At 46.1% G+C, this 23529-nt stretch overlaps 1 protein-coding gene and 1 long non-coding RNA gene across 3 annotated transcripts in view; one reads left to right on the forward strand and one right to left on the reverse strand.

Moving 5' to 3' along the window:
- Klhl2 (kelch like family member 2) overlaps positions 1 to 13328 on the reverse strand; it is a 112221-nt gene extending 98893 nt beyond the window's left edge. The window contains exon 1 of one of the 2 annotated variants that reach the window (XM_052752362.1): positions 13180 to 13328. In XM_052752362.1, the coding sequence (XP_052608322.1) occupies positions 13180 to 13205 (26 nt within the window). In that variant the 5' untranslated portion in view covers positions 13206 to 13328. Of the gene's footprint in view, positions 1 to 11007; positions 11027 to 13179 lie in introns of those variants that run through there. The other variant, XM_052752361.1, reaches the window with a different exon arrangement.
- Positions 13329 to 16024: 2696 nt separating this feature from the next.
- Positions 16025 to 21019, forward strand: LOC128119155 (uncharacterized). The gene is made up of 2 exons (XR_008221481.1): positions 16025 to 18925; positions 20359 to 21019. It is a non-coding gene; the product is annotated as an uncharacterized LOC128119155 (long non-coding RNA).
- Positions 21020 to 23529: the final 2510 nt, after the last annotated feature.

Here is a 23529-nt window from a genome sequence, read left to right on the forward strand (position 1 = left end):
TGAGTGGCACCATCCCTAGGCAGGTGGGCTAGGGCTCTAGAAGAAAGCTAGCTGAGCAGGAGTCAGAGGGCAAAACAGTAAGTAGCGTTCCTCTACGGTTTCTGCTTCAGGTTCCTGCCTTGAGTGCTCGTTCTGGATTCTCAGGGACAAATGGTTCTCTGGAAACTGCAAGCTGAAAGAAACCCTTTCCTCCCCGAGGCTGCTGCTTTGGGTCAGAGTGTTTAATCAGAGCAACAGGAAGTAAACTAGAACAAGAGTCCACAGGGGTCAAGGATGAAAAGAGGAAAAGGGGTTAGGTACAGCAGGCATCCTCTAAAGGGTTACCTACCGAAAGGCTGCCTACGTAAGAGAAGTGGCTGGCTCTCCATATGTTCACGGAAGAGGCAGCAAGATTTGTTGACAGAAGGAATTCGGACGTCAAAGAGTCAGACCGATATACTTTAGTCTGAGCAAGGGGAAGGACTGAGCTTCCATTATTAGAACGAGGAAGGCTGAACAGGTGGAACTAGTTTGGGATGTAGAAAGATTTTCACACAGGTTGGTACTGATGTGGGGACATAAAAATCAACAGGAAAATAGAGCCTAGAGCCAGAAAGCAAAATCTAGCTAGTGGACTGGTAAGATAGGTGATCAAGTCTAATCACCTAAATTGTATCCCGAGGACCCACATGGTAGAAAGAGAGAACCAACTCTCAAGAGTTGTACATTGATACAGACAGACACACACACAGAGACACATACACACACACACACACACACACACACACACAGACACACACACGTACGCACCATAACTCTTCTTTCTTTCTTTTTTTTTTTTTTTTAATTTAGATGGCGACAGAATTCTGAGAGTCACTGGCTCTATGGACAAAGCCAAAAAGCAGGCTGGATACCCTGACAGTCTCTGAAGCCAAGAAGCAGGTTTTCAACATCGAGGAAACCTAGAAAATTCAGCGTAATTTGCTCAACTTCCCTAGTGCCTGAGTAGCACTAGTGTCGTACATGGTGTCTTACCGGGCTGTCCACCAAAACCAGGCCCAAGTTCTACTTTCCCCTGTTGACTTACTGTTAGAGCCTGAACAACTGAATGAGCAGAGGGCACTCACTGCCTCTAGAGGCAGATTCCACTGCTGGGGTGAAATGAGGGGAGGCACACTCCATTAACTACGGCCTTCGGGGGAGAGAGTACAGAATGATTTAAGAAAGGGTCCTGGGGCTGGAGAGATGGTTCCATGGTTAAAGAGTACTAGCTACTCTTCCAGAAGACCTGAGTTTAATTCCCAGCACCCACATGGGCAGCTCCTAACTCTTTCTGTAAACCCAGTTCCAGAGGATCCGCCACCCTTTTCTGGCTTCTGTGGGCACCAGGCATGAGCACAGTGTACAGACATACATGCAGGCAAAACACCACCACATCAAATGAAATAATTACCTAAAAAAAAAAAGAAAAAAATTTTAAGAAAGGGAGTTAGAGGGCAGTAGAGACAGCTCAGTTGGGGAAGTGCCCGCCACAGAAGCTAAAGGACCTAGGTTCGGATTTCTAGCATAAAAGCCTGGAGCGGTGAAGTACATCTGTAACCCCAGCAAAGAGAGTGCAGATGGAGGATCCCCAGAGCCAGTCTTCCAGCCAATCAGCAAGGTCCTGGTTCTGTGAGAAGACCCTGCCTCAAAAACTAAGGTGCAGAGTAAGAGAAGGAAGCATACAACATTGACCTCTGACATCCAAATATGAACATGCACCCACACACACAGGTACATACCCCCACACACATGTGCACAAATTTTAAAAAGAAAAAAAAAAGATCTTAGAAAGGAAAATATCTTTAAGCCTAAAAGGCAGAAGGAGGAGAGGGCTGGGGAGATACATGACTATAAAAGACAGACATTCCCAATCTCACAGATAAGGAAACAACAAGATTCCCACAGAAAGTCTGTGGAACCCAGGCAAACTCCCTCTCTAGCCATGCCATACGGAATTCCTACATACACAGCATACACACAGATATAGTTCAATCAGACTCCAGCAGGGAGAGAATTTTATACTGGCGATTAGTGAAATAATCATAGGAGAGTTTTCAATGTTCAGAATGCAAGCCAATGTGACCCTGTCCTAAACAGAATAGCGTTATTTAAGAATCAATAGTTCCAGGAAAGGCGCAAAGCTGCACAAAGAAACCCTGTCTCAAAAAACCAAAAAAAAAAAAAAAAAAAAAAAAAAAGAATCAAGAGCTTGACCCCTACTTAAGAAATCAGGAGCCCATGAGATGTCTTCTTCGTGGGTAAAGAAAGGCACTGGTCCCGAAGCTGAACAACCTGACTTCAATACCAGGGACCCACATGGTGGAAAGAGAGAACTGACTTTACTAACCACCTCCACATATGTGATGTGGCATGCACCTACCTTCCGCAACATAAGTAAATAATAAAATGGTCTAAAATGTTTAAGTAATTAAGAGGGGCTCGAAAGATGACTTAGCAACTAAGAGCACTTGCTGTTCTTGCAGAAGACCGGGTTGGGTTCCCAGCACTGGCATGGTGGCTCACAGCCAGCCGCCTGTTACTCCAGTTCCAGGTGATTCAACTCTTCTGGCCTCTGCAGGCACCAGGCATGCACTGGCTTTCCTTAAGTGGTCCTTGGACTGAGCGCCGCTTACGAACACAGCAGCCGTACTGCGCAGGCTGTTCCCAACACTAATGTCCTTCTCCTAGCTCCTCGTGTCCTGCGTGGCTTTTGTGTTAGATGGTGTCGCATTTGTTAGCCGAATGGAGCAACAGACGCGGCACGCCATGTTAAAACCACAGTGGTGGAAACTGTAGCTACTAGGGGCAGCACACAGTGAGGGTGTGTGTGCAAAAGTTTACCCTCGACACCATACCATGTGTGCCCTGCTTCCCCTCTTAACAAAGAGCAGCCTTCACCAGGACAGTTGGCCACTGCCTTCTTGAAGGTATCAAAAGGAGATGCTTTTTCAGAGTCCCTTTACCTTTCTTCCCAACTCTACATTCCACACTGTTCTTACTGGATAATGGGCCACTCAATCGCCTATTGGTATCAAAACACATATCTGATAGAGTTGCCGTTTCTGAGGGTCTGAATTCCAGCTATGCTGTATAAGGAGGTAATCCTCGAGCCTTCCTTGAATGACTGACTCCACAGACTCCCAGGCTGGCTTTGTAACTGAGGTGACTTTGTCACTCTGCCTTGTGGCAGTCATGACACCCTCAGACACCAGGAAAATACTCCAACCTAGAGAATCCTCAGATAGTCAAGATTTCAAAACCAGGCAAAGGGTTAAAAGCATGCCAACAACTCAGACAGGACCGATAATCTCTCTTGTATTACTTGATTTGGAACAGCGGTTTTTGATTTTGTTTTCAAGGATGGGGAATAGAAATATCAGAAAAGGGCTGGAGAGATGATCGGAGGCTAAAAGCGCCTGTGTGAGCATGGGGGCCTGGGTGTAGATCCCAGAACGAAAAGCCAGGCACAGCTGTTCACACACCTCGGATCCTAGCACTGTGGGGAGCAGGTGATCATTGGGACTCGGTGGCAACCAGCCTAGCTCCAAGCTCAGAGAGACACTGTGTCAAAATGAATAGGTCTCGAGTGACAGGGGATGTATGGTTAAGTGTTTTCTTGTCAAATTGATATAAACTAGAGTCACCTATGAAGGGGGACCCTCAATTGAGGGATTGTTTCCATCTGACTGACTTGTGGGTGTGTCTGTGGGGAATTGTCTTGCTTGTTGATGATGGGAGGAGGGTCCAGTCCACTGTGGATGGTACCATCCCTGGGGTGGTAGACCTGAGCAGAATAAAAAAATGAGCAGAGAGAGCTAGAGCCATCCAGCAAGCAGCCTCCATGATTTCTGCTTCCAGTTCCTGGCCCGACTTCCTGCAAGGATGAACTGTAACCCATAGGAAAGGAAAGATGAAATAAGTCCTTTCCTCCGCAACATGCTTTAGGTCATAGTGTTTATCACAGCAACAGAGAGTAAAGGGGGACAGAGCGGGCCATCCAGCATCCTTCTCTGGCACAGGAATGCTTGCTCACATGCATGTGTGCACAGACCACACACATATATACCACACTCACATACACAAAGGTTAACAGAAAAACCCAATCTAGGTCTGGAAAGATGGATCAGAGGGTAAAGACCATGCTGTGCACACATGGAGAGCTAAATTTGATTCCCTAGCACCCACGTGAAAAGCAGGGCATAGAACACACACCTGTAATGCTAGCACTGGGGAGGAGAGGAAAGAATTTCTGGAGCTTGCTGCCCAGCCAGCCTACCAGGATGCAATCCAAGAGAGACACTGTCTCAAAAAACAAGATGGAGGACCACTGAGACGGCTCAGCAGATAAAAGCCACCAAGCCTGATTCTGAGGACCTGAGTTTGATTTTTTTGATTCCCAGAACCCACACGGTAGAAAGAGAGAACCAACTCTACAAGTCAGTCTCTGACCTACACACACACACACACACACACACACACACACACACATCACACATACACTGAAACACACACACACCACATACATACATATATGCAGACACACACACATCACATACACACATCATACAAGCACACACTCAAACACACACACACACACACACACACACACACACACACACACACCACAAAAAGAAACCCAATCAGTTTCTCAAACTATGCAAATCCATCCCTTCTCATAGAAAGAGCCAGGCAAGTCCTTTTCAGAGATAAGTATGTCAGAATGGTGGTGTCTCTCGGGGGGTAGGGGTGAAAGCAGCTATGCATGATTTTAAAAAACAACAACAGGTGATGTAATACACCCTGCCACCCACTTACCCTCCCACCCCAGACTGATCATCCCAGATTGAGAACAAGCGCTCTAGAAAAATCTGGGTTGTTTATAAGTTTGGTGTTTTCCGGTAGAAACGGCCTACAAGTCATGGGAATGACATGGCCGTGAAATTTCCCAGGGGACCAAAGACACTGTCACATGGAGGATGTAACTACTCGGCTACCCCTGGGTGGCCACCTTCTCTGCTCTCCCCTCTCTGCCTGTTCACCTCAAAAGCTGCAAGACTCCCGGCTTGCAGTGAGTCACCCACCATTACTCACAAATTTCTGCCAAGTGCACGTCAGCAGCTGTTGTTTTCAAAGTCTCCATCCCTGCTGTGCGGCTCTCAAGTTTCCCAGTACTTTATAATATTTCTCCTGGGTTCTCCAAGTCTTCCCTGCCAGACTTAACTTTCAGAAGCCACGACCCACTTAAAACAAGACCAGATACTCGAAAGGCAAACTAGACTCTAGCGACTATCTTCACAAGTATTTATCACACCACTCTATAACAAAACTGCCCAACAAAATGCCCTCAGAGCCTCCTCCCATGGTGCTTCCCAAGAATCATCACATTACTGAGAATCGGGAAAAGCAATAGGTTCCTCATTCAACACTTATTTTATGGTAGTGTTGTGAAGTTTTTGAAATATTCTAAAGGCAATTTTTCTTCAAATGTATGGAATTTAAGCATTAATTGGACTTTAAAGGTGCCATTGCACAAACTGTAATCTATGAACTTGTGGTATTCACCAAATAAATATGGCGCTTTTTTTGTAATTGAGAATGTCTGCCCTGTTATACACAGAGCTTAGAAGAGGTTAAGGATACAGTTCAGGGGTGACAGAACACTGATTCGGTTGTGTGAGGCCATGAGTAGATTCCCAGACCACCAAAAAGAAAGATTAGATTGTAGCTTCCCTGGGTAGCTCCTTAGAATTGAGGATAACGCATCTTGTGAGATTAAATTCCTATCCTGTGCATGCCGAATAACGCTTCACAATCTCATACTCATACCTTTGCATACCTATGTGTGTGGTTGCTGCTGCTGTTGCTGTTGCTGTTAAAGGTATAGCTCTGATTTCCCAGAGCTGGAAAGGAAAACATCTAGAAAAGCCAGGCATGCTCAATTTTACTAAGGAACAGCAGTTAAAAAAGCAGAGCCCTGAGCCTACTGCGGGGCAGAGGAGACATCTCTTCTCCTCTCTGCCTGGGACCTGGTAGTGTGGCTTCTGTTGAGTGTGGGGGACGTGCTGGCAGGGGGAGGTGGGTGGGATGTCTGAGGTTGAGAGGTTGATGGAAGTTGGAGCATAATTGCTCTCTGATAGTAGAACAATGGCGCTGTAAAGAGCTTCACTTCAGCTCAACCCAGCTCTCCCCTCTTCCCTCCCACCTACATGACAAACAGCACCATCAGGCACTCTGTGTCCCTGACAGTGACTATTACCAGGAAAGGGATGGGGTGAGAGCGCGGCTTATGCAAGATCAATCTTTTAAAGAATATCTCATAAACAATTAACAAAGCACGATTAGAGAAGGATTTTTCACCAGATGATAAAATGGAGACACGGAGGGCGATGAGCCATTTCAAGCATCTCCACGTCTTTTATCACTCCTATTTTTTTTTATTATTTTTCTTGTGCTACTTTCTCTAGCGTGGTCCTCACTTCAAAGCAGCAATCTAACCTGACAGTTCAGATGATGGGCTCAATTTTCTATCATCTTCATGGGAGTGGTGAAGGACCACTCAGACAGGAACCAGTTGGGAGGACCAAGTGGTAGTCAGGTCTATGCCCTATGCCCAACCCTAAACAAGTGACCCTGGATTAGTATGAAAGAAAATTACCCCTGGTCTATTTGTCTCATGGATCTGTCTAAGCATTAAATCCCCATGAGTGCAAGCATAAAGAAGAAAAGTGTTGAAGTGAGGAACTAAACTGAATATGGCCATTTGATTTTATTCACGTTCCTGGCCTCCAATTTTAATTGCCAACACTCAACGTGAAGTCATTAGAAATGTACAAATAATCATAGCTGTTAATAAATCAAACACATCACCGCTTCCTAAATGCCCACTGCATGCCTGGAATAAAGCAGGGTAAGAGAGGCTGACCCCAGACCCTGCTCTAATTTCCCATCTAAATGGGGAAGTCAAGGCTAAATGCCAGGAAATGGCACAAGTCAGGACATATATGCAAGACTGTAAATTCCATAGGAAGCTACCAATGATCCCGAAGGGGCTGAAGTCAAAACTTCAATAAATGAAACTGCGGAGTGGTGGGGGACACTCAACTCAGCCCCACAAGAACTCCAATATCACTTTAAGTAGAGAGAGGAGTGTGGAGCACCAGGCAGGGCTCGAGACCCCTGGCTTAAGATGCTGCAAAGACAAGGCACATAATGACCCTGGACTAAAAGTCAACATGACGGCGGGCCGAGGCCTCCTAGCCAAGTATGCGGCTTTGACAAGCCATGTTAACATGACTCTAGGATGCTGAAAGTTTAAAGTAACACACGGACTCAAAGGCGAAGAGTGAAACGGAAGAATTTAAGGGGCGATGGCCTGACTGGAGGTGACGTTAAGGTGACCATGACTAAGGTGTGAAGTAATGAACTCGACAGACACTGGAACCTAAGCCTCTCCAGCTCCTGCAGACAGACAAGGTGTGGACCATGAGGAAAAGAAGGAAGCCAGAGACTAGGCGAGCGTTTAGTGCTAGGGACCGGAGGATGGTTATTCCTTCCCTACATGGCAAAGTTACAAAGGAAAGCCAGTTTGATAACGGGTTTATGAACTCACCCTTAGAAACACCGGAACTAAGAGTAGGCACTCCAACAGAAGCCCAAGATTGCAGACCCTTTGAACACAGATATGTGTTGACTTAAGATTCAGATGTCTCCCACAAAAAACAAAAACAAACACAGAACTAACCTGGGCTCATAGAGTTCACAGAGACGGAACTGACAATCAGGCAGCCTGCATGGGACTGGACTATGCCCTCTGCATATATATGATAGAGGTATATACTACTTATAGGACTCCAAACAGTGGGAGCTGGGGCTGTCTATGACTCTTTTGCTGACTTTGGAACCCTATTCCTCAAAATTAATTGCCTTGCCCAGCCTTAATATGAGAAGACTTATATGAGAGGACTTAATATGAGAGGTCTTACTGCAATGTTTGATTGACATGCATGGGAGCCCTGTTCCTTTCTGAATAGAAATGGAGAAGTGCATGGGAAGGGGGCTGGGAGGAGAAGAGGGAGGGAGAGGAAACTGCAGTCCAGATGTAGTAGTAATAATAATAATAATAATAATAATAATGATAATAATAATAATAAATAAACACTTAAAAAGAAGATAGAGATGTCTCAGTATTCAGGAGCTGAGGTAAAAGGATTCCTACATGTTCACAGCCAACCTAGGCTACACTGTGAGACTCATGCCCATCTGGGCTACAGAGTAAGACGCTCTGTCTCCAAAAACAATAAACAGAAAGATACAGATGGGGATACAGAGGAGCTGAATTGTAGACTAAGAAGAACTGGCCAAGACCCACCCACTAGTGAGGGGGACAGGCGCTGCCTGTGAGCTGCTGCAGGAACCACAAAGCAAGGCTTGGTGGGACAGTTCTGTCATCAGCACTAAGGAAGCTGAGGCAGGAGGATTAGAGCTCCAGGCCACAGCAGCATCCTGTCTCAAAAAAAAAAAGGTGATCAACACAGAGATTAGAACACCGATTTTTCAAATACGTATAAGCTAGGGAAAGCAATTTAACTTGCATTTCATTAGCCAAAAAGATAATAATAGGAGACACACACGATAAGATTGTTGAGAAGATTAAGTAAGTACGAAATTATGTAAATCACATTCAGCAACTGAAAAACGAAAGGGGGAGTCCAAAACAAGTGGTGTGATAAAAAGCAAAGGCTGCTTCTCAAGACAGAATCTGTGAAGGGAACTAGTCAGAATATGTGAGCAGATGTCAACAATCCGAAATGTAGGAAGGTGCAGGGTACAGATGCCAAGCGCACCGGCTGCAATGGTGTTACCTCGGCGGGAAAAACGTGCAAAGACACCTTCCTGCTTGCTCTTCCCTCCACCTTCAATACGTCCTCCCGTTGACCTGAGCTCAGGCCACCTCATCAAAGACATCCCTGAGGCTACCTGAATGACATCTATCTCTCTATCTTCTATCCCTGCCCCTACTATTTTCTAACATGTCCAACAATTATGTTTGCTTACTATCAGCTTCAACCAGGAGAGAAAAGATTTTGTTCTGTTTTCTGAGAAATCTCCAAAACTTAGCCATAGCAGATGTTAAATAAATATCAAAGAAGAAGAAGAAGAAGAAGAAGAAGAAGAAGAAGAAGAAGAAGAAGAAGAAGAAGAAGAAGAAGAAGAAACCCTGAACTCGGCCACTGAAATAGTTCAGCAGGTAAAAGTCCTTGCCTAGATTCAATCCCTGGGCCCACACTGTGAAGGGAGAGAACCGACTCCTGAAAGTTGTCCTGTGATCTCCATATGTATACAATCCCATGTGGATGTACGTACATATATATACACACACAGAGAGAGCACATAAAATAAAAATGTAACAGAAAATGTTTAAAGAAATGAGAGATGCTCTACTTCAATATCTAAGACTAATTAAGTGAAAACAAGAATGTACTCCAATGCCCTTTATGAAAGACATGCCATTATACTGCAAGGTTGGCAATTTGCAGCCCAGATCTTAGAAAGAGCTGCAGTCCTGCAGCATACCCAATGCACTACAAACCTCAGGCTTCAACAAGTTCCTTTGTTTCTGGGACAAAATGAAGGCAATGAAACAAGTTTTCACCAACTTCAAATTATACAACTAAAGTCCTATCCCTCTGAGACGTTTTCTTCTATTTGAGAATGGTATTACAATACCCTCCTTGGATAAGTGATGACAGTTGCTAATTACTCTTTTACAGACACTTCTACTTGGCAACATTAAAAAAAAAAAAAAAAAACGTGGCAACTCTATGCTGAACTTCACTTTTTCCTTTAAACAAGTCAAAGAAATCCAAACACCTGAAACCTCTGCTCTGATGCAACCCATCTTTGGCAAGCTAAAAGCCCTTAGAGCACGGCTAACAAGTTGTCTGGCTGTGTTGGAGCAGCTCTGATGACAAGCATCTCCAGTGATGCAGAATCACCCACTGAAGGCAGATAAGGCTGCACCTGAGGCATCATTACTCGGCTGAATGACGAAAAAGCAAGGCTGCATGGGGCTAGGAAGAGTAAGACAGCTTGGGAGCAGGAGCTAGCAAGAAAACAAGAGCAGAGAAAAATGGTCCATACGGGACATCAAAGGGATTCACACAATCCGAACCTCACCGTCGTCAATCAGCCTAATACTTATGAAACTCCTTCACGCAAACAACTGTAAAGGCTAAACTATGAACAGTATCCCAGAGGTCAAGGCTGTTCAGTCTTCATTCCTTCTGCACGGCTCCATTTACTACCTCAAACTCCCCGACACATCAATTGATACCTAATTTTTTGGTTGTACATCTTTCAGATTTGACCAGAAGTAAATGTCCCATGGTCTTAATATCGCCTAGACCTCCAATGAAACAGAGACTCAATACACACACACACACACACACACACACACACACACACACATATTCATTCATTCAAATATGAAAAAAAAAAAACCAACAAGAAACATGAAGTACAGTGGCAATCAATGAGACTCCCCAAAGGATGAGGAAAAGTTGGAGGCAGAGTGGAAAAGGCAGAAAAGAGATCAAAATGAGGAAATAAGAATCTAGGCAGAGATGCCTGCCACCCCTCCAAGATAGGCTAAGGGGAGTAGGGTGGTACCAGAGGACAATGTAAACTTAGCTCCCAGAAGCCCAGACAAAAAGCGCTATGAGAAGTGCCAGGCAGAGACAGGCATCCAAGAATTCGCACACTGAATGAATTACTAAACAGAGGCTACAAAGAGAACTCTGAGTCCCGGCTCCCAACCATATTATCTAAGGCCCTTTAAGTCCAGGTCAAACATCTTTCTTTATCTTGAAGCTCAGGCTAACACTCGGTGCTTAGAAAAAGCTGGGTGCTCCCAGCGACTTCCACGAGCCTCCACCCTCACCCAGCTCTAGGCAGGAAACCCAGCCTGTCCCCTCGCAAAGACCTCACCTGCAGTCTCTTACATCAGACAGCATGATCCAAGGTGAAAGGAAGTTAGCAGGAACAGGCAAAGAAGGCAGAGGACAGGATGTCAACATCGGTTTCTAATCTACAGACATCTAAGCAGCAAGGTAACAAGCTTTAGATGGGGCTTGAGTCTGGATCTAACCAGTGGAAATAAAATCTGTTTGTATTTTTAATCAAATGGATTGAAGAATGAAGAGGTCTCTGCAGCTCTAATCCCGGTGATTGAAAGATGTTCCTACCGCTCTTTCCTCCACCTCAGCACTCCAGGATTTCTCCTCCACCTCAAGCCTGTCTAGTTCCAGAACTACAGATGAAGTATCAATACCAAAGAAATGAGCTGGACATCTACTTCATTTCTTCAATTTAAACCATTTTCAATGCCTCTTCTCCCTCTAGGGCCTCTTTTTCCACACACTTTTCCTTTTGAACCTTCGTCCTAAGAGCCTCTGGTTCTGTCCTTCAGTTCTCTCTGCTCCAAAAGTAAAAAGGGACTGCGTTGAATCAACATAAAGGGGACCGTGGGAAGGGCCAGTTCACCATAAGTAACTTACCTACACATTCTATAGCACACACAGTATGTTGTCTGTATGCAGAAAGTATATTCTGCCACCAATGCTTCTGAGCCTGGTCAGAAACCCCATGGGCTGGCACTATACTCAAGCTGCTGAAGCAATCTACAGATATGTTTCCCAGGGCACTCAGGAGGCTTTCCCAACCTGCCAGGGGAGCGTGAGAGCACATCACACAGCCTCAAAGCCACCACCATCTGCGAGCATCTGATCCCTTGCTTTTTCTATCATTTCTATCAGCCCAGAAGAGGCAAGCCAAGACTCCTGTCATCCACTCTTCAGATCCCCACGACCTGTTCCACTCAAGTTCAAAATCCTGTAATGCACATACAGAAACTGTGGCTCTATAATCCTATTCGATCTCATAAAAGGACCCAAAATACCAAAAAAAAAAAGAAAAAAATGTTCAGCCCAAACCAAATAGCCTTATTTTAGCTGGAATTCTGCCAAACAGCCACAAGAGGCTGGCGAGGTATAACTGTGATGGAGTGGAGCTCGGCAAATCTCATTGAAAACCCGGTAAGGTTCCATGAATCAGGTCGAATGAAAAGGTACACCTCTTTTTAGAGTGAGGTTTGTCTGCGGTTTGAAAAGTCAGATCCAAAGGACTCTTTGCTCCTTCGTAAAGGTTAAACTGACGAATGGGGTGGGGGTGGGGGGCGGAATTCAAACTCCTGGGGATTTACAGGCCACTTTTATAAAGGTGTTTTTAAAAACGAAAACCTTTTTCAGCCCTTATTTCTAGAAAGTAATTTTGTTGCAGGTGATCTTGCATGTACTTGGGCACCAAGGAAAAAAGACACCTGTGCCTAACAGGTCGGTAACACTACCAACGTGCCCCGGGTACCAAGGGAACGAGAGATGCTCTGATTTCTGGATAAAAGATTTTCTGCAGCGCCAGGTAAGAGATCACATGCCCTAAAACGGCCGCAGCTCATTTGGAGTGATGAAAAAGCTCCTTGGATATTAATTTTATTAGAAATTCCGAGAAGCAAGCAAACCTCAGATCGCATTCATTTTAGACTCCGGGCGTCTGGTACTTTCCAGTTTCCTGTGCATCCTCTCTCGCTCCCTACTAGAAAAGGGTGGGCGAGATGGACAGCAGCAGCAGCCCATGCGTTCCAAGGGGGTACCCACAGGGCGATCGCAGTCTCTCCGCCCCCCCCCCCCGGCACCCCACCCCACCCCCCCCCAACCCCCGCTCCATGTCCTACGCACAGCCCCATCCCAGGACGTTCAATTCGCCCCGAGACTAGGAACCCCCTACCCATGCCCGCCTGGCCGGGGTGGCGGGAGGGGACCGGGCGGGGGGGGGGGGGGGGGGTGGAAGCAGAGTCCGGCCCCGCGGTCACCCTCCGGACTGCGGGCGCCGCGCCCCGTCACGCCCCGCGGCGCCTGCCTCCCCTCGCCCGCCGCCCCCCGCGATCGCGGCGTGTCCTCCGCAGCGGGGGTGGCGGGGGTGGGGGGGCCCCCGCCGCGCGCCCTCCGCAAGCCGCACCGCCGGCCCGCCGCGCGCGCCCGGGGTTGGGGTTGGGGTTGGGGTTGGGGTGGGATGGAGGGGGGGGGAAGAGCCCGCTCCACTCACGCGGGAGGCAGCGGCGGCGTCTCCATTGTGGCTCCTCGCGGGGCTTCAGAACGCAGGAGGCACCGACCGCCGCCGCCAGCACCATTCCAGCCGCGGACGCCGCCGGCACTGTCCGCCCGCCGCCCAGCCGCGTTCCATCCGCCCCGAGGGGGCGCCGCGCTCCCTCACCGCGCGCCACCACCTGCGGCGGCGGCGGCGGCGGCGGCCCCCGCGGCCATGGCCCGTCGGCCCCGCGCGCTCCTGTGCCTGGCGCGGCTCCCGCGCTCCCCCGAGTGCGGGGCGGCGGCGGCGGCGACGGTGGCGGCGACGGCGACGGCGGTGGCGGCGGCGGCGGCGGCGGCGGCGGCGGGACGGGCGAGCGCGCTGCTCGGCCACTTCCGGGTTCTCCCGGCCGGCGCCGACGCCGTGACGGGCGGGCGCTGCGGCCTCCCGCGGCGGAGGGACCCCTCCCTCGGCGCCGCCCCTTCCTCCGCGGCGTCTGGAGGAGGCGGTGGCGGGCGAGCCGGCGAGCGGGTGCCCGGAGGGACCCCGGGACCGAGGCTGGAGGATGGGCCGCGGTGGGGAGGGTTCGTGCGGAGGAAGGGCGCTCGCTCGCCTCTGCACGGCTCGCTCTGATTCACGGGCGTGTGCACGTCCGTCCTCCTCTTTGAGTGCCTCTCCCCCCCCCCCCGGGGGGGCGGGGGGGCAGGCCAATCGCTGCCTTTCCAAAGGGGGAAACCGAGGCAATAAGAAAAAAAAAAAAAAAAAAGAATCGGGTGTCCCAAGCCTGAAGCTAGGGGTCTTTCCTGGGTGTTCCCTAATCTGGTCCTTGGGCAAGTTGAGATGAGCACCTGCTTGGCAGAGGTTGGGGGACGTGACAGAGCCAACGCGGGCCGCTGAGTTTAGCAAGCTGCTGCCGATCTGGACGTGATAAGAGAAACAATAAGCCGAGGATGGATGCCCCACTGTGAAGAAGAATAAATTGCGGTGAGGATAGGGCTTGCTGTAGGACGAGGAGTGATCAGGAAGGCCTCTTGAGGTATCAGTTAAACACGGATGAATCAACATGAACCTTGAGTAACGCAAGGGATGAGTGCCCAGGGCTAAGGCAAAAAACAGTGAAGATCCCCGTCAGCAAGATGCCTGTCCTGTTGAGGAAAAGGTAGAGCAGGAAGGTGGGGGATTCTCCACGAACGCCTGCTAGAGGAAGAGACACCTGGGAACTTAGAGATGGGAAGTCTCCAGTTCCACTCCAAACTTAACTGCTTCGGCAACCTCGAGGTAGAGCCAGGATTCCCTGCTTAAAGGAGTCCTCCAGATGGTGCTGGTGCCTGCTAAGGTCCGAGGCTCTCTACTGTAGCTGAGGCTGAATGAGACCATTACTGACCAAAAAAGGATTACGGTTAGTTGTGCAAGTGATACACATTCAGGATGTGAAAAGAGCATACCGGGTTAGCCTAGTCGGGATGGAAAAAGAAAGATGGCCTGGACTGGAGTCAGGGTGACTGGAAGAAGTGGTCAGGTCCTAGAAGATAAAACACTCAGTAGGAATCGCTGATGGGCTGGGTGTAAGAAAAAGTAATGTCCTCGATGGTCCTGGGGGTTTTCATTTGCTGAGATTGGAGAGAGTGGGGAAGAACAAGGGGGGGGGGGTGTTTTAGTCTTTGAAAGAGTAAATTGAGATCTTTGTTAAACACTTAAACAATACCTGTGGACCATATGATATGTGTGTGTGTGTGTGTGTGTGTGTGTGTGTGTGTGTGTGTGTCTGGAGTGAACTTAAATGTGGAGCTTGTCCCGTGTGTAGATGGTATGTAAAGTTATGGGATCAGCTGAAATCAGCTCTGTGATGTAGCTACAGAAACAAAGACCAAGAAATGAGCCCTGGGGTACTCCAACATCAAGAAAATAAGTTGAAGGCTCGGATGCAGCTCAGGGACAGAGGGCTTGCCTGGGAGCACAAGGTCCCATCCCTAGCACCGCCAATAAATGCATAAATAAAATAAGATGATGCCCAAAGTGGTGGTGTGTGCTTGTGATCCCAGCACTCTGGAGGCCAAGCGAGGATGCTGACGAGTGGCCTGTTTTTGTAACAGAAAATACTCCTTTGCCATGAGCTTCCATCTCTGCATCCTGGTGCCAGTATTGAGTTACCATAGGTAGGGCCTACGTGATGACTTCTTTCCTTGGTGTTAGTGATAGATTTGTCTAAGCCACAGGAAAACTTGCTTTTTAAGGTAAAAATTGGATAAAATGGTGGATGTAAAGCATGTTTGAGCTCACTACTTCAAGGTAAGCCTGCTTACAGAGTGAGTTCCAAAACCCTGCCTGAGCAACTTAGGGAGACTCAGACTCATTGTAAATTGAATTAAATTAAATAGGGGACTGTAGCTCGGTGGAAGTGCCTAGCATATACAGAGCTCTGGGTTCAATCCCAGCACTGAAAAGAAAAAGAAATGTAAAGGATGTGTCGATCTGCTAGGCACGAACTTTGAACGATCGCCGCCTTTGCATCTCCCCCTGGCTCAGCTTTGTCCATCACGATTTTCTGTTTAATGGGTCCAATCCATCTAATATTCTAAATGTCTAACCAATCTTTTTTTCCCTACCATTCTGTTTGTAGGTTTCAGGAGGAAAGCAGGAAGGGAAGCTTTCTTTAAAAATCCATATGAAGTTCAGTCTTAGGGTTCAGCATCAGTCTGAAGGGCTAGAATCCTAGTGGTGGTACCAACTAGCTCCCTTTTTCTTCGGACAGGAAGAAGAGCTGGCATCCGCATCAGGCAGGGGTTAATCACATGTCTTAACGATCTTGAAACAATTTGAAGATGTAAATTCACTCTGAGCCTTTGTTGTTTTCTGGGGGGGGGGGGGGGGGGGGGGGGGGGAACTGTCAGAACTTTGGCTTTCAGTCATAAAGCAAACTTGGCCTCAGATCAGTAGCAGTTTATAAGGCCAAAGTATCTCTCTTCTCTTCTCTCTCCCTCCCCTCCCCTCCTCTCCTCTCTCTCTCTCTCTCTCTTTCTTTTTTTTTTGTTTTAAAGACAGGGTCTCACTATGTAGCTCTGTTTGTCCTGGAACTCACGATGTAAACCAAGCAGGCCTCCAACTCACAGAGATCTATCTGCCCGCCCTCTGCCTCCCAAGTGCTGGTTTCCATTTCCATTTTTAAGAGTGTCAAGTAACTTCACAAAACTAGTCTTCAGTCAGATGCAGCCACCACACTTAACACTGTCTCCCCATCCACAAGAGCAGGGATATAAAAACGCTCGGCAGGATGAACACAAATCCCTCACCAGGACGGTGGCACAGAGATCGTTAAAGGTGCCCTCGGCTGTCCATTTCACCGTCTTCTTGGGAATGCTGCTCAAGGCCACCAAAGAATTCCGGTTCCCTTTACCCTTGGCTGAAGAACTGATTTAGACACACAGCTGTTTAATCTTTCCTCTGCTTGGGATTTTGCCTACCTTGTGGGGGAAGGGGAATGTGATGCTGGAGATGGACCCAAGGCCTTGAGCATGGAAAGCAAATGTTAAATAACTGATCTACAGTCCGTTTCTTTGTGGTGGTAGGGATCAAGGAATTGGACAATCCAAGGATTTTTGTGTTCTCCATCACTTATTTGCACTCCTAGTCCTTGATTTTTTTGTTTGGTTGGTTGGTTGGGTTTTTTTTTTTTTTTTTTTTTTTTTTTGAGACAGGCTTTTGCTCTATGTCCAGGCTGCCATTGAAGTTAATATTCATACTGCCTCCTGCCTCTGCTTCCCAGGTACACAATTTACAGCATGTGCCGCCATGTCAGTCCTTGATTTTTTTTTCTTACTTTTTTAAGATTTTATTTTTATTCTTTCTGTGTTTTGGGGGGAGGGAGTCTGTGTGGAAGTATTCACACATATATGCAAGTGCTTAATGAGGCCAGAAGGGTAGGCTGGATTACGTGAATCTGCAGTTACAGGTCTTGTGAGCCACTCAATATGGGGGTTGTTAACCAAACCCCAGCCTGCTGTAGGAATAACAGGCACTCTTAATGACTGAGCCATCTTGACAGACCCCTGATATTTCTTTATTAATTCTTCCCCCTTGACAAAGGGATGAAACCCCATAAAAGTAGACCCATTTGTGACACTGGTGAAATAAAACAGTCAGTCTCTAAGACATTGAAATCTATCACTAATGTGACATCGCCAGGAGAGATCACTTGCAAAGAAGAGGGAACCCACAGAGGAGCAAGGGCTTGCCAGTCGCAGTGGCAAGAATGACTTAAACGGAGTTGAAATTGGATGTCGCCGCAGAGCTAGTGGCGGGACCGACCGTCAGGCACAAACGAGTGTGTCACGGCAAGATTCTCAGGGCTGAGAATACCGCTGTGAGGAAGAGACTTCACATCTCTGTAAAACATCCAACAGATCCTACACTGGAAATCCCTTCCACTAGAAAGATGGAAAGTACAAAAAATAAAAAATAAAGCAGATAAGCTGGGGGCCGGGGGCTGGGGGTGGAGGTAGGGGGCTTTCCTAACAGGTGGGAAGCCCTGGCTTTGGTCCCAGCACCTCAAAAAGTGGGGCATGGTAGATGATTGTACCAGGGGTTAGATGGAGCATTATACACACCTATAATCGAAGCACTGGGGAGGTAGAGGTAGGGTGATCAGGAATTCAGGGTCATCCTCAGCTATATTTTGAGTTCAGGGACAACCTGGGCTTTGTGAGACTCTGTCTTAAAAAGATAAACAGACAAGCAGGATGTGGTAACACAGGCCTACCGTTCAGCAGGCTGAAGCAGAAGGATCATTTAAGTCCTGAAGTTCAAGGACAGCTTGAGCAACATTTTGTTTATTTCCTTTAAAGATTTATTTATTTATTACATATACAGTGTTCTGCTTGCATGTATGCCCGCAGGACAGAAGAGGGCACCAGACCTCATTACAGATGGTTGTGAGCCATCATGTGGTTGCTGGAAATTGAACTCAGGACCTCTGGAAGAGCAGCCAGTGCTCTTAACCGCTGAGCCATCTCTCCAGGCCTTGAGCAACATTTTTAAAGACCCTTCTCTAAAATAAAGACAAATAGGTAATCCTTCGAAAAGTCTTAGTTTCTATACTACAGTTAGCCTAAAGTGCGTTACTTAAATTGCTGCACTATTTTATTTTATTTATTATTTATTTACTTTTCTGTTTATTTTGGGGGGGGGTGGCAGGGTGGCAGAGACAAAGCCTCGTTAAGTAGCTCTGGATGGCTGGAACTCTATATGTAGAGCCTCCTGGCCTTGTTCGAGGATCTGCCTGCCTCCATCTCTCCAAGAGCTGGCTGAGATTAAAGGCGTGCGCTACCAAGCCCAGGTGCACTCATTCTAAACAGCAAGTTTTGCTTTTATACACGCAGATTGGAGGCTTACTGTATATAGAATCTTATGAGGCATCTCAACTATTCTCCCGGGACTTTGTTGCTTAGCAAGGGGATTTGACTACATCAAGGTATTTATCATAAGCCTTACCATGTCAGGTGGGGTAATTTGAGACTCTGCTTCAGACTAATAGAAAAACAAGATGTCTTTTGTGCCTGTGACTTCAGCTTACAAACGCTTGCTTCCTTGTCTTCATGTTTTGAGGCTATGCAGCTGCACCACCAGCATGACACACCTGCCCATTAGCCTGTATCTAAAGTTCCCGGAGAAATGAACGAAAATTGTTTGCTGGGAAGCTTAATTGAAAAATCTGTTTGAAATGGCCCAGGAGGTAGCCCAAAATAGGTTTCACACTAATGTATATCAGGTAAGCATTTTCTGTGCCTTTTTAAGAAAAGAAATTGGCTAAATCTATTTTTACTTGTATATATAGTATCTATTTATGTGGTCTGGTGATGTCATGCCTCATTATAGAATTATCTAGAACTAAACATCTTTCGACATGGTCAGCAGTGCCGGAGGAAAGAGGAAGCAAGACAAGATCCTTGAGAAATCTGAGAAGCGTTATTAGCTTTCTGTCATTCATCTCTGATTATGCACACGCACGCACACACAGCAACACCACCCACACAGCTCCTGGTTGCCCCTCGCAGGGGAATGGGAATATAGACCCTAAGCAGGTTATGAAATCAGTTTGTTTGGGCTTTCTCAAAAACTGTTCACTGAAACAACTTTTCAGCTTCACAATTTATTGTCTACAATGTGGTTTAAATGGCATAGAAGTCATTGGGATGCATCCTAGAGTAAACAGAAGAGGAAATTGAGTCTAACTTAGCTATAATGATACCAATAAGGGGTTGGGGATGTAGCTCCATTTCTTTCTTGTTAGCGTTAATACAGCTCTCACTTCTAGCCCTCACTGTCCACAGACTGCCTGTGTTCTCCTATTCCAATGAAAGTTTGCTGTGATGCAGTATTAGTCAGTAGAATGATTATGGGGTCACGCTCTAGTACATAACTTCACATTAACTGCAGTATAACCTCATATTCACACACGTGCACATGCATGTACACACACACACACACACACACACACACACACACACACACCGAAACAGGGTCTCATGTAGCCTAGACTGACCTCAACCTCATTATGTAGCCTAGAAAGATGTTGAATTTCTGAGACTACTACTTCCCAAGTGCTGGGATTGCAGGCATGAGCCACCACACCCAGTTTGCATTGCTGATGGAACCCAGGGTTTTTGTACTTTCTAGGCAAGCACTCTCCTAACGGAGCCACACCCCCAACCAACCCCTTATTGGTATCATTGTAGCTAAATGAGACTCAATTTCCTCTTCTGTTTACTCTAGGATACATTCCAATGACTGCTATGCTATTTAAGTCACATTATAGACAATAAATTATGAAGCTGAAAAGTTGTTTCCATTAACAGTAATTTTTACTACACAGCACTGTGAAAAGAATGCTTTACTTTGTTTGCTAAGAAGCCATGTTGAGTTTAGGGGAAGAAACGTAATCTTTTTGAACCACAAACCTTTCGAGAGTGAACCTGTAGGAGTTTCTATTGCATGTTCAAATTGTTCATATGGTAATGTAAAAAGATATGTCTTCAGTTTCCACATAAACCCCAGAATTCCTTCTGCACGTGAGGCTCCTTTGCCAAGAAATCCTTAGTTCTTAGTCTGGTACTGGCAGGCTCTGGAGAAGCATGCTGGATATAGGAGGTAAGTTGTTACTCGATCCCTGAAGCATCTATATTTCTTCATTTTCCTTGTTAGGATCTTGGTAATGATCCAGCCGGAGAAAGACTGACTCCAAACTGCATGTGTATGAGAGCTATTCTTCACTCAACTAAAAATCCACCTGAGCTGCCATTTTGAAGTCTTTGTTTCAGAGCAACTAAAATTAAACCATAAAGACAATATTTCGAGCCATGTTTTCTGAGGCACATGTATTCAAGCCGATCTTAATTCTGTTATGCTTAGACATATTGACTTTTTCCTATGCCAGAAGAGAAAATACTGGACACTCTATTTTGAGTTGTTACTACCACCCCCTCAACATACCTCCCACACTTCCTAAGCACCTATTCTGGTTTATTAAATTCAACAAGCTATTTGCATAAGATATTGCATAATATTTCATTTACTGTCTGTGTTTTCCTTTGGAATACAAGCCACATGAAGGAATAGATTTTAGTCAGTGGAATCAGTATCATATCCCTAGGGCCTAGCAGCACACATTTTGTATTCAACAGATGTTACTGAATGAATGAACTGGCACTAAGTAAAACATCTACCTCCTTTTATATATATTCCAGCTCAGATTCATGCAATGTGCATTTTAAGTACATCTATATAGTATCTTTTGTTTATCCTTTTACTTTTGGAAGTACATAAGCAATGCTTCTTACAAATAATAAAGGTATGGTGAAATTTTCTTGTCTTTCAGTTAGCCAATTAGCCCACCATTTAAGAATGCCTTCTTCAATGATCATACGATGATTGATGGGTAGAATGGGCAAGGGGTTAAGGTATGACATGAAGGTTAAGGCGAGGATTCTGCCTTTAACACATTCTAATCAACAACAGACACAAACAATGGATCCATATGTTAAATAAAAATAGATAAAAGATATGGTGATATTTTATTTGTATTAAAATGTTATTTGTATGTTAATAAATAAAGTTGCCCGGGGGTCAGAGCTATTAGCAAGCCATAGGAAAGCAGGGCAGTGGTAGCCTACGCTTGTAATTCCAGCACTTGGTAGGCAGAGCTGGGTAAGTCTCTGTGTGTTCAGGGATACAGCCATTATTGGATGCACATGCCTTTAATCTTAATACCAATCATGGAAAACCTGGAGGCCTATACAGACAGGCTGTGAGGAGGCGGTCATGTGGTTGGGTTTACAACCAATGAGAAGGCAAGACAGGAACTCTATATAAAGACTTTAACACAGGGGTAGCTCTGGTTCGGAGAGGTAGGACCACCGCAGGAGGAAGGGTAAGGTTTTAGCTCTTAGCTCTGACCTCTTAGCTTTCTTCTTTGCATTGGTTCTGTGTTTCTTATTTAATAAGAAGGTTGGATACATCTACATTTGGCGCCCAACGTGGTGGCAAGAGTTTCCACCTAAAAACTGAGAAAAAAGATTCTAAAATGGAACTAAAAACAGTTCCTAATTGTCTCTCTCAAATGAGCGGCAGCTGCCAGTTTGAGCTACTGGTGGGTTCCTAGCATATGGCGGGAATAAGGCCTCTGCAAGTGGCACATTAAGCTGCATGGTGGATTTAGACTTTGCTAGTACAAAACAAAAAAAGAAGTTTCTGGGCTACACGCTGCTTGGATAAAAGCATAGACCCACGATAGCTCCCAGAGCTGGTGGTAAAGTACCATGACCATGTTGGGAAGCTGAGATGGGCGGAGCCAGCAGCCACAGCTGCTGCAGTTTAAACCAACAGATTCACAATAAGACAGATTCAGATGTAATAGTTTACAATGTGTGTAAAAGATACGTAGGCTTGAAAGAGACAAAAAAGATGATATATAGAGTTATAGAAACAAATACCTAGTTTTAAAAAATAAAGTCTTTAAAGAGACAGTAAAGGTAGTATAAAAAATAAGCCACGTAAAAATGGATATTACACAGAGAATCTGCATTGTGTTGTCTTTGGGACTTTTAACTGCAGAAAAACATTTGATTGTAAAAGCTGTTGAGTTATGCCAAAATGTATATTTTAAAGGTACCTTGACTTCAAAATTTGGATATAAGGATATGTTACTTTGGAAAGGAGACTCTGCTTTTGTTTCCACAGAAAGCCAGAGGCTATGGATTTGTTCCAGATTAAGACACATCAGGTTTGACCAGCCAAGACCCCCTGAAAGGTCTCCGATGACACCATGGCCCAGATGATCCAACATCCAGAATGGTTTGAAGGCAACTCGCTCAGACGATACACCCTCATGGACTATTCCATAATCCTAAAATTTTCTTTGTTTCCCCATAAGATACAGCGCCCCCCTCCAGCAGGAAGTAGTAAGAGAAGCTATGCCCAAATTCCCAAATTGTATGTAATTTTACTTTGTTAAGGTTAAAACCTTCCTTTTGAAAAAAAAAAGGGGGGGGGGAAGTGCTGTGGAATGTTCTGTATGGCAAATGTGTTGCTAATTAGTTAATAAATAAAACACTGATTGGCCATTGGCTAGGCAGGAAGTGTAGACGGGACAAGGAGGAGAATAAAGCTGGGAAGTGGAAGGCTGAGTCAGAGAGACGCTGCCAGCCGCCACGATGAGAAACAGCATGTGAAGATGCCGGTAAGCCACGAGCCATGTGGCAAGGTATAGATTAATGGAAATGGATTAATTTAAGCTGTAAGAACAGTTAGCAAGAAGCCTGACACGGCCATACAGTTTGTAACCAGTATAAGTCCCTGTGTTTACTTGGTCGGGTCTGAGTGGCTGTGGGACTGGCGGGTGACAGAGATTTGTCCTGACTGTGGGCCAGGCAGGAAAACTTAAGCTACAAAAAGACTATGAGATGTGCTCAGCCAATAAAGTGGATGGGGGGCAGACGTGAAGACCTAAGTTCAGATCCTTAGAACCCATGTAAAGCAGAACAGGACACAGCAGAGCATCTGTAATGCCTACAAACGGATGGGGTGGAGACAGGAGCTCCAAAAGCAGCTAGCCTTGACAGATGCAGATGCAAACAACAAGAGACCCTGTCTCAAGCAAGGTAGAAGGTGAGGACTGACATCCAAGATTGTTCTCTGACCTCCACATACATGGGTAGCATGCAGACACTCACACTCAAACATACACAAAGAGACAGATTTTAAAAAGTTGGAAGATAACACAATCTTTAGAAAATAATGTGCTGAATATCTATGAAGTGGGAAAAGAAAGTGTGTTTAGTGAATAGAAAGAACTTTAAACACGTGATCCCAGGGATG

This window comes from Peromyscus californicus, unplaced genomic scaffold, assembly GCF_007827085.1.
Source record: "Peromyscus californicus insignis strain IS unplaced genomic scaffold, ASM782708v3 Scaffold_23__1_contigs__length_62951481, whole genome shotgun sequence".
Classification (NCBI taxonomy): domain Eukaryota; kingdom Metazoa; phylum Chordata; class Mammalia; order Rodentia; family Cricetidae; genus Peromyscus; species Peromyscus californicus.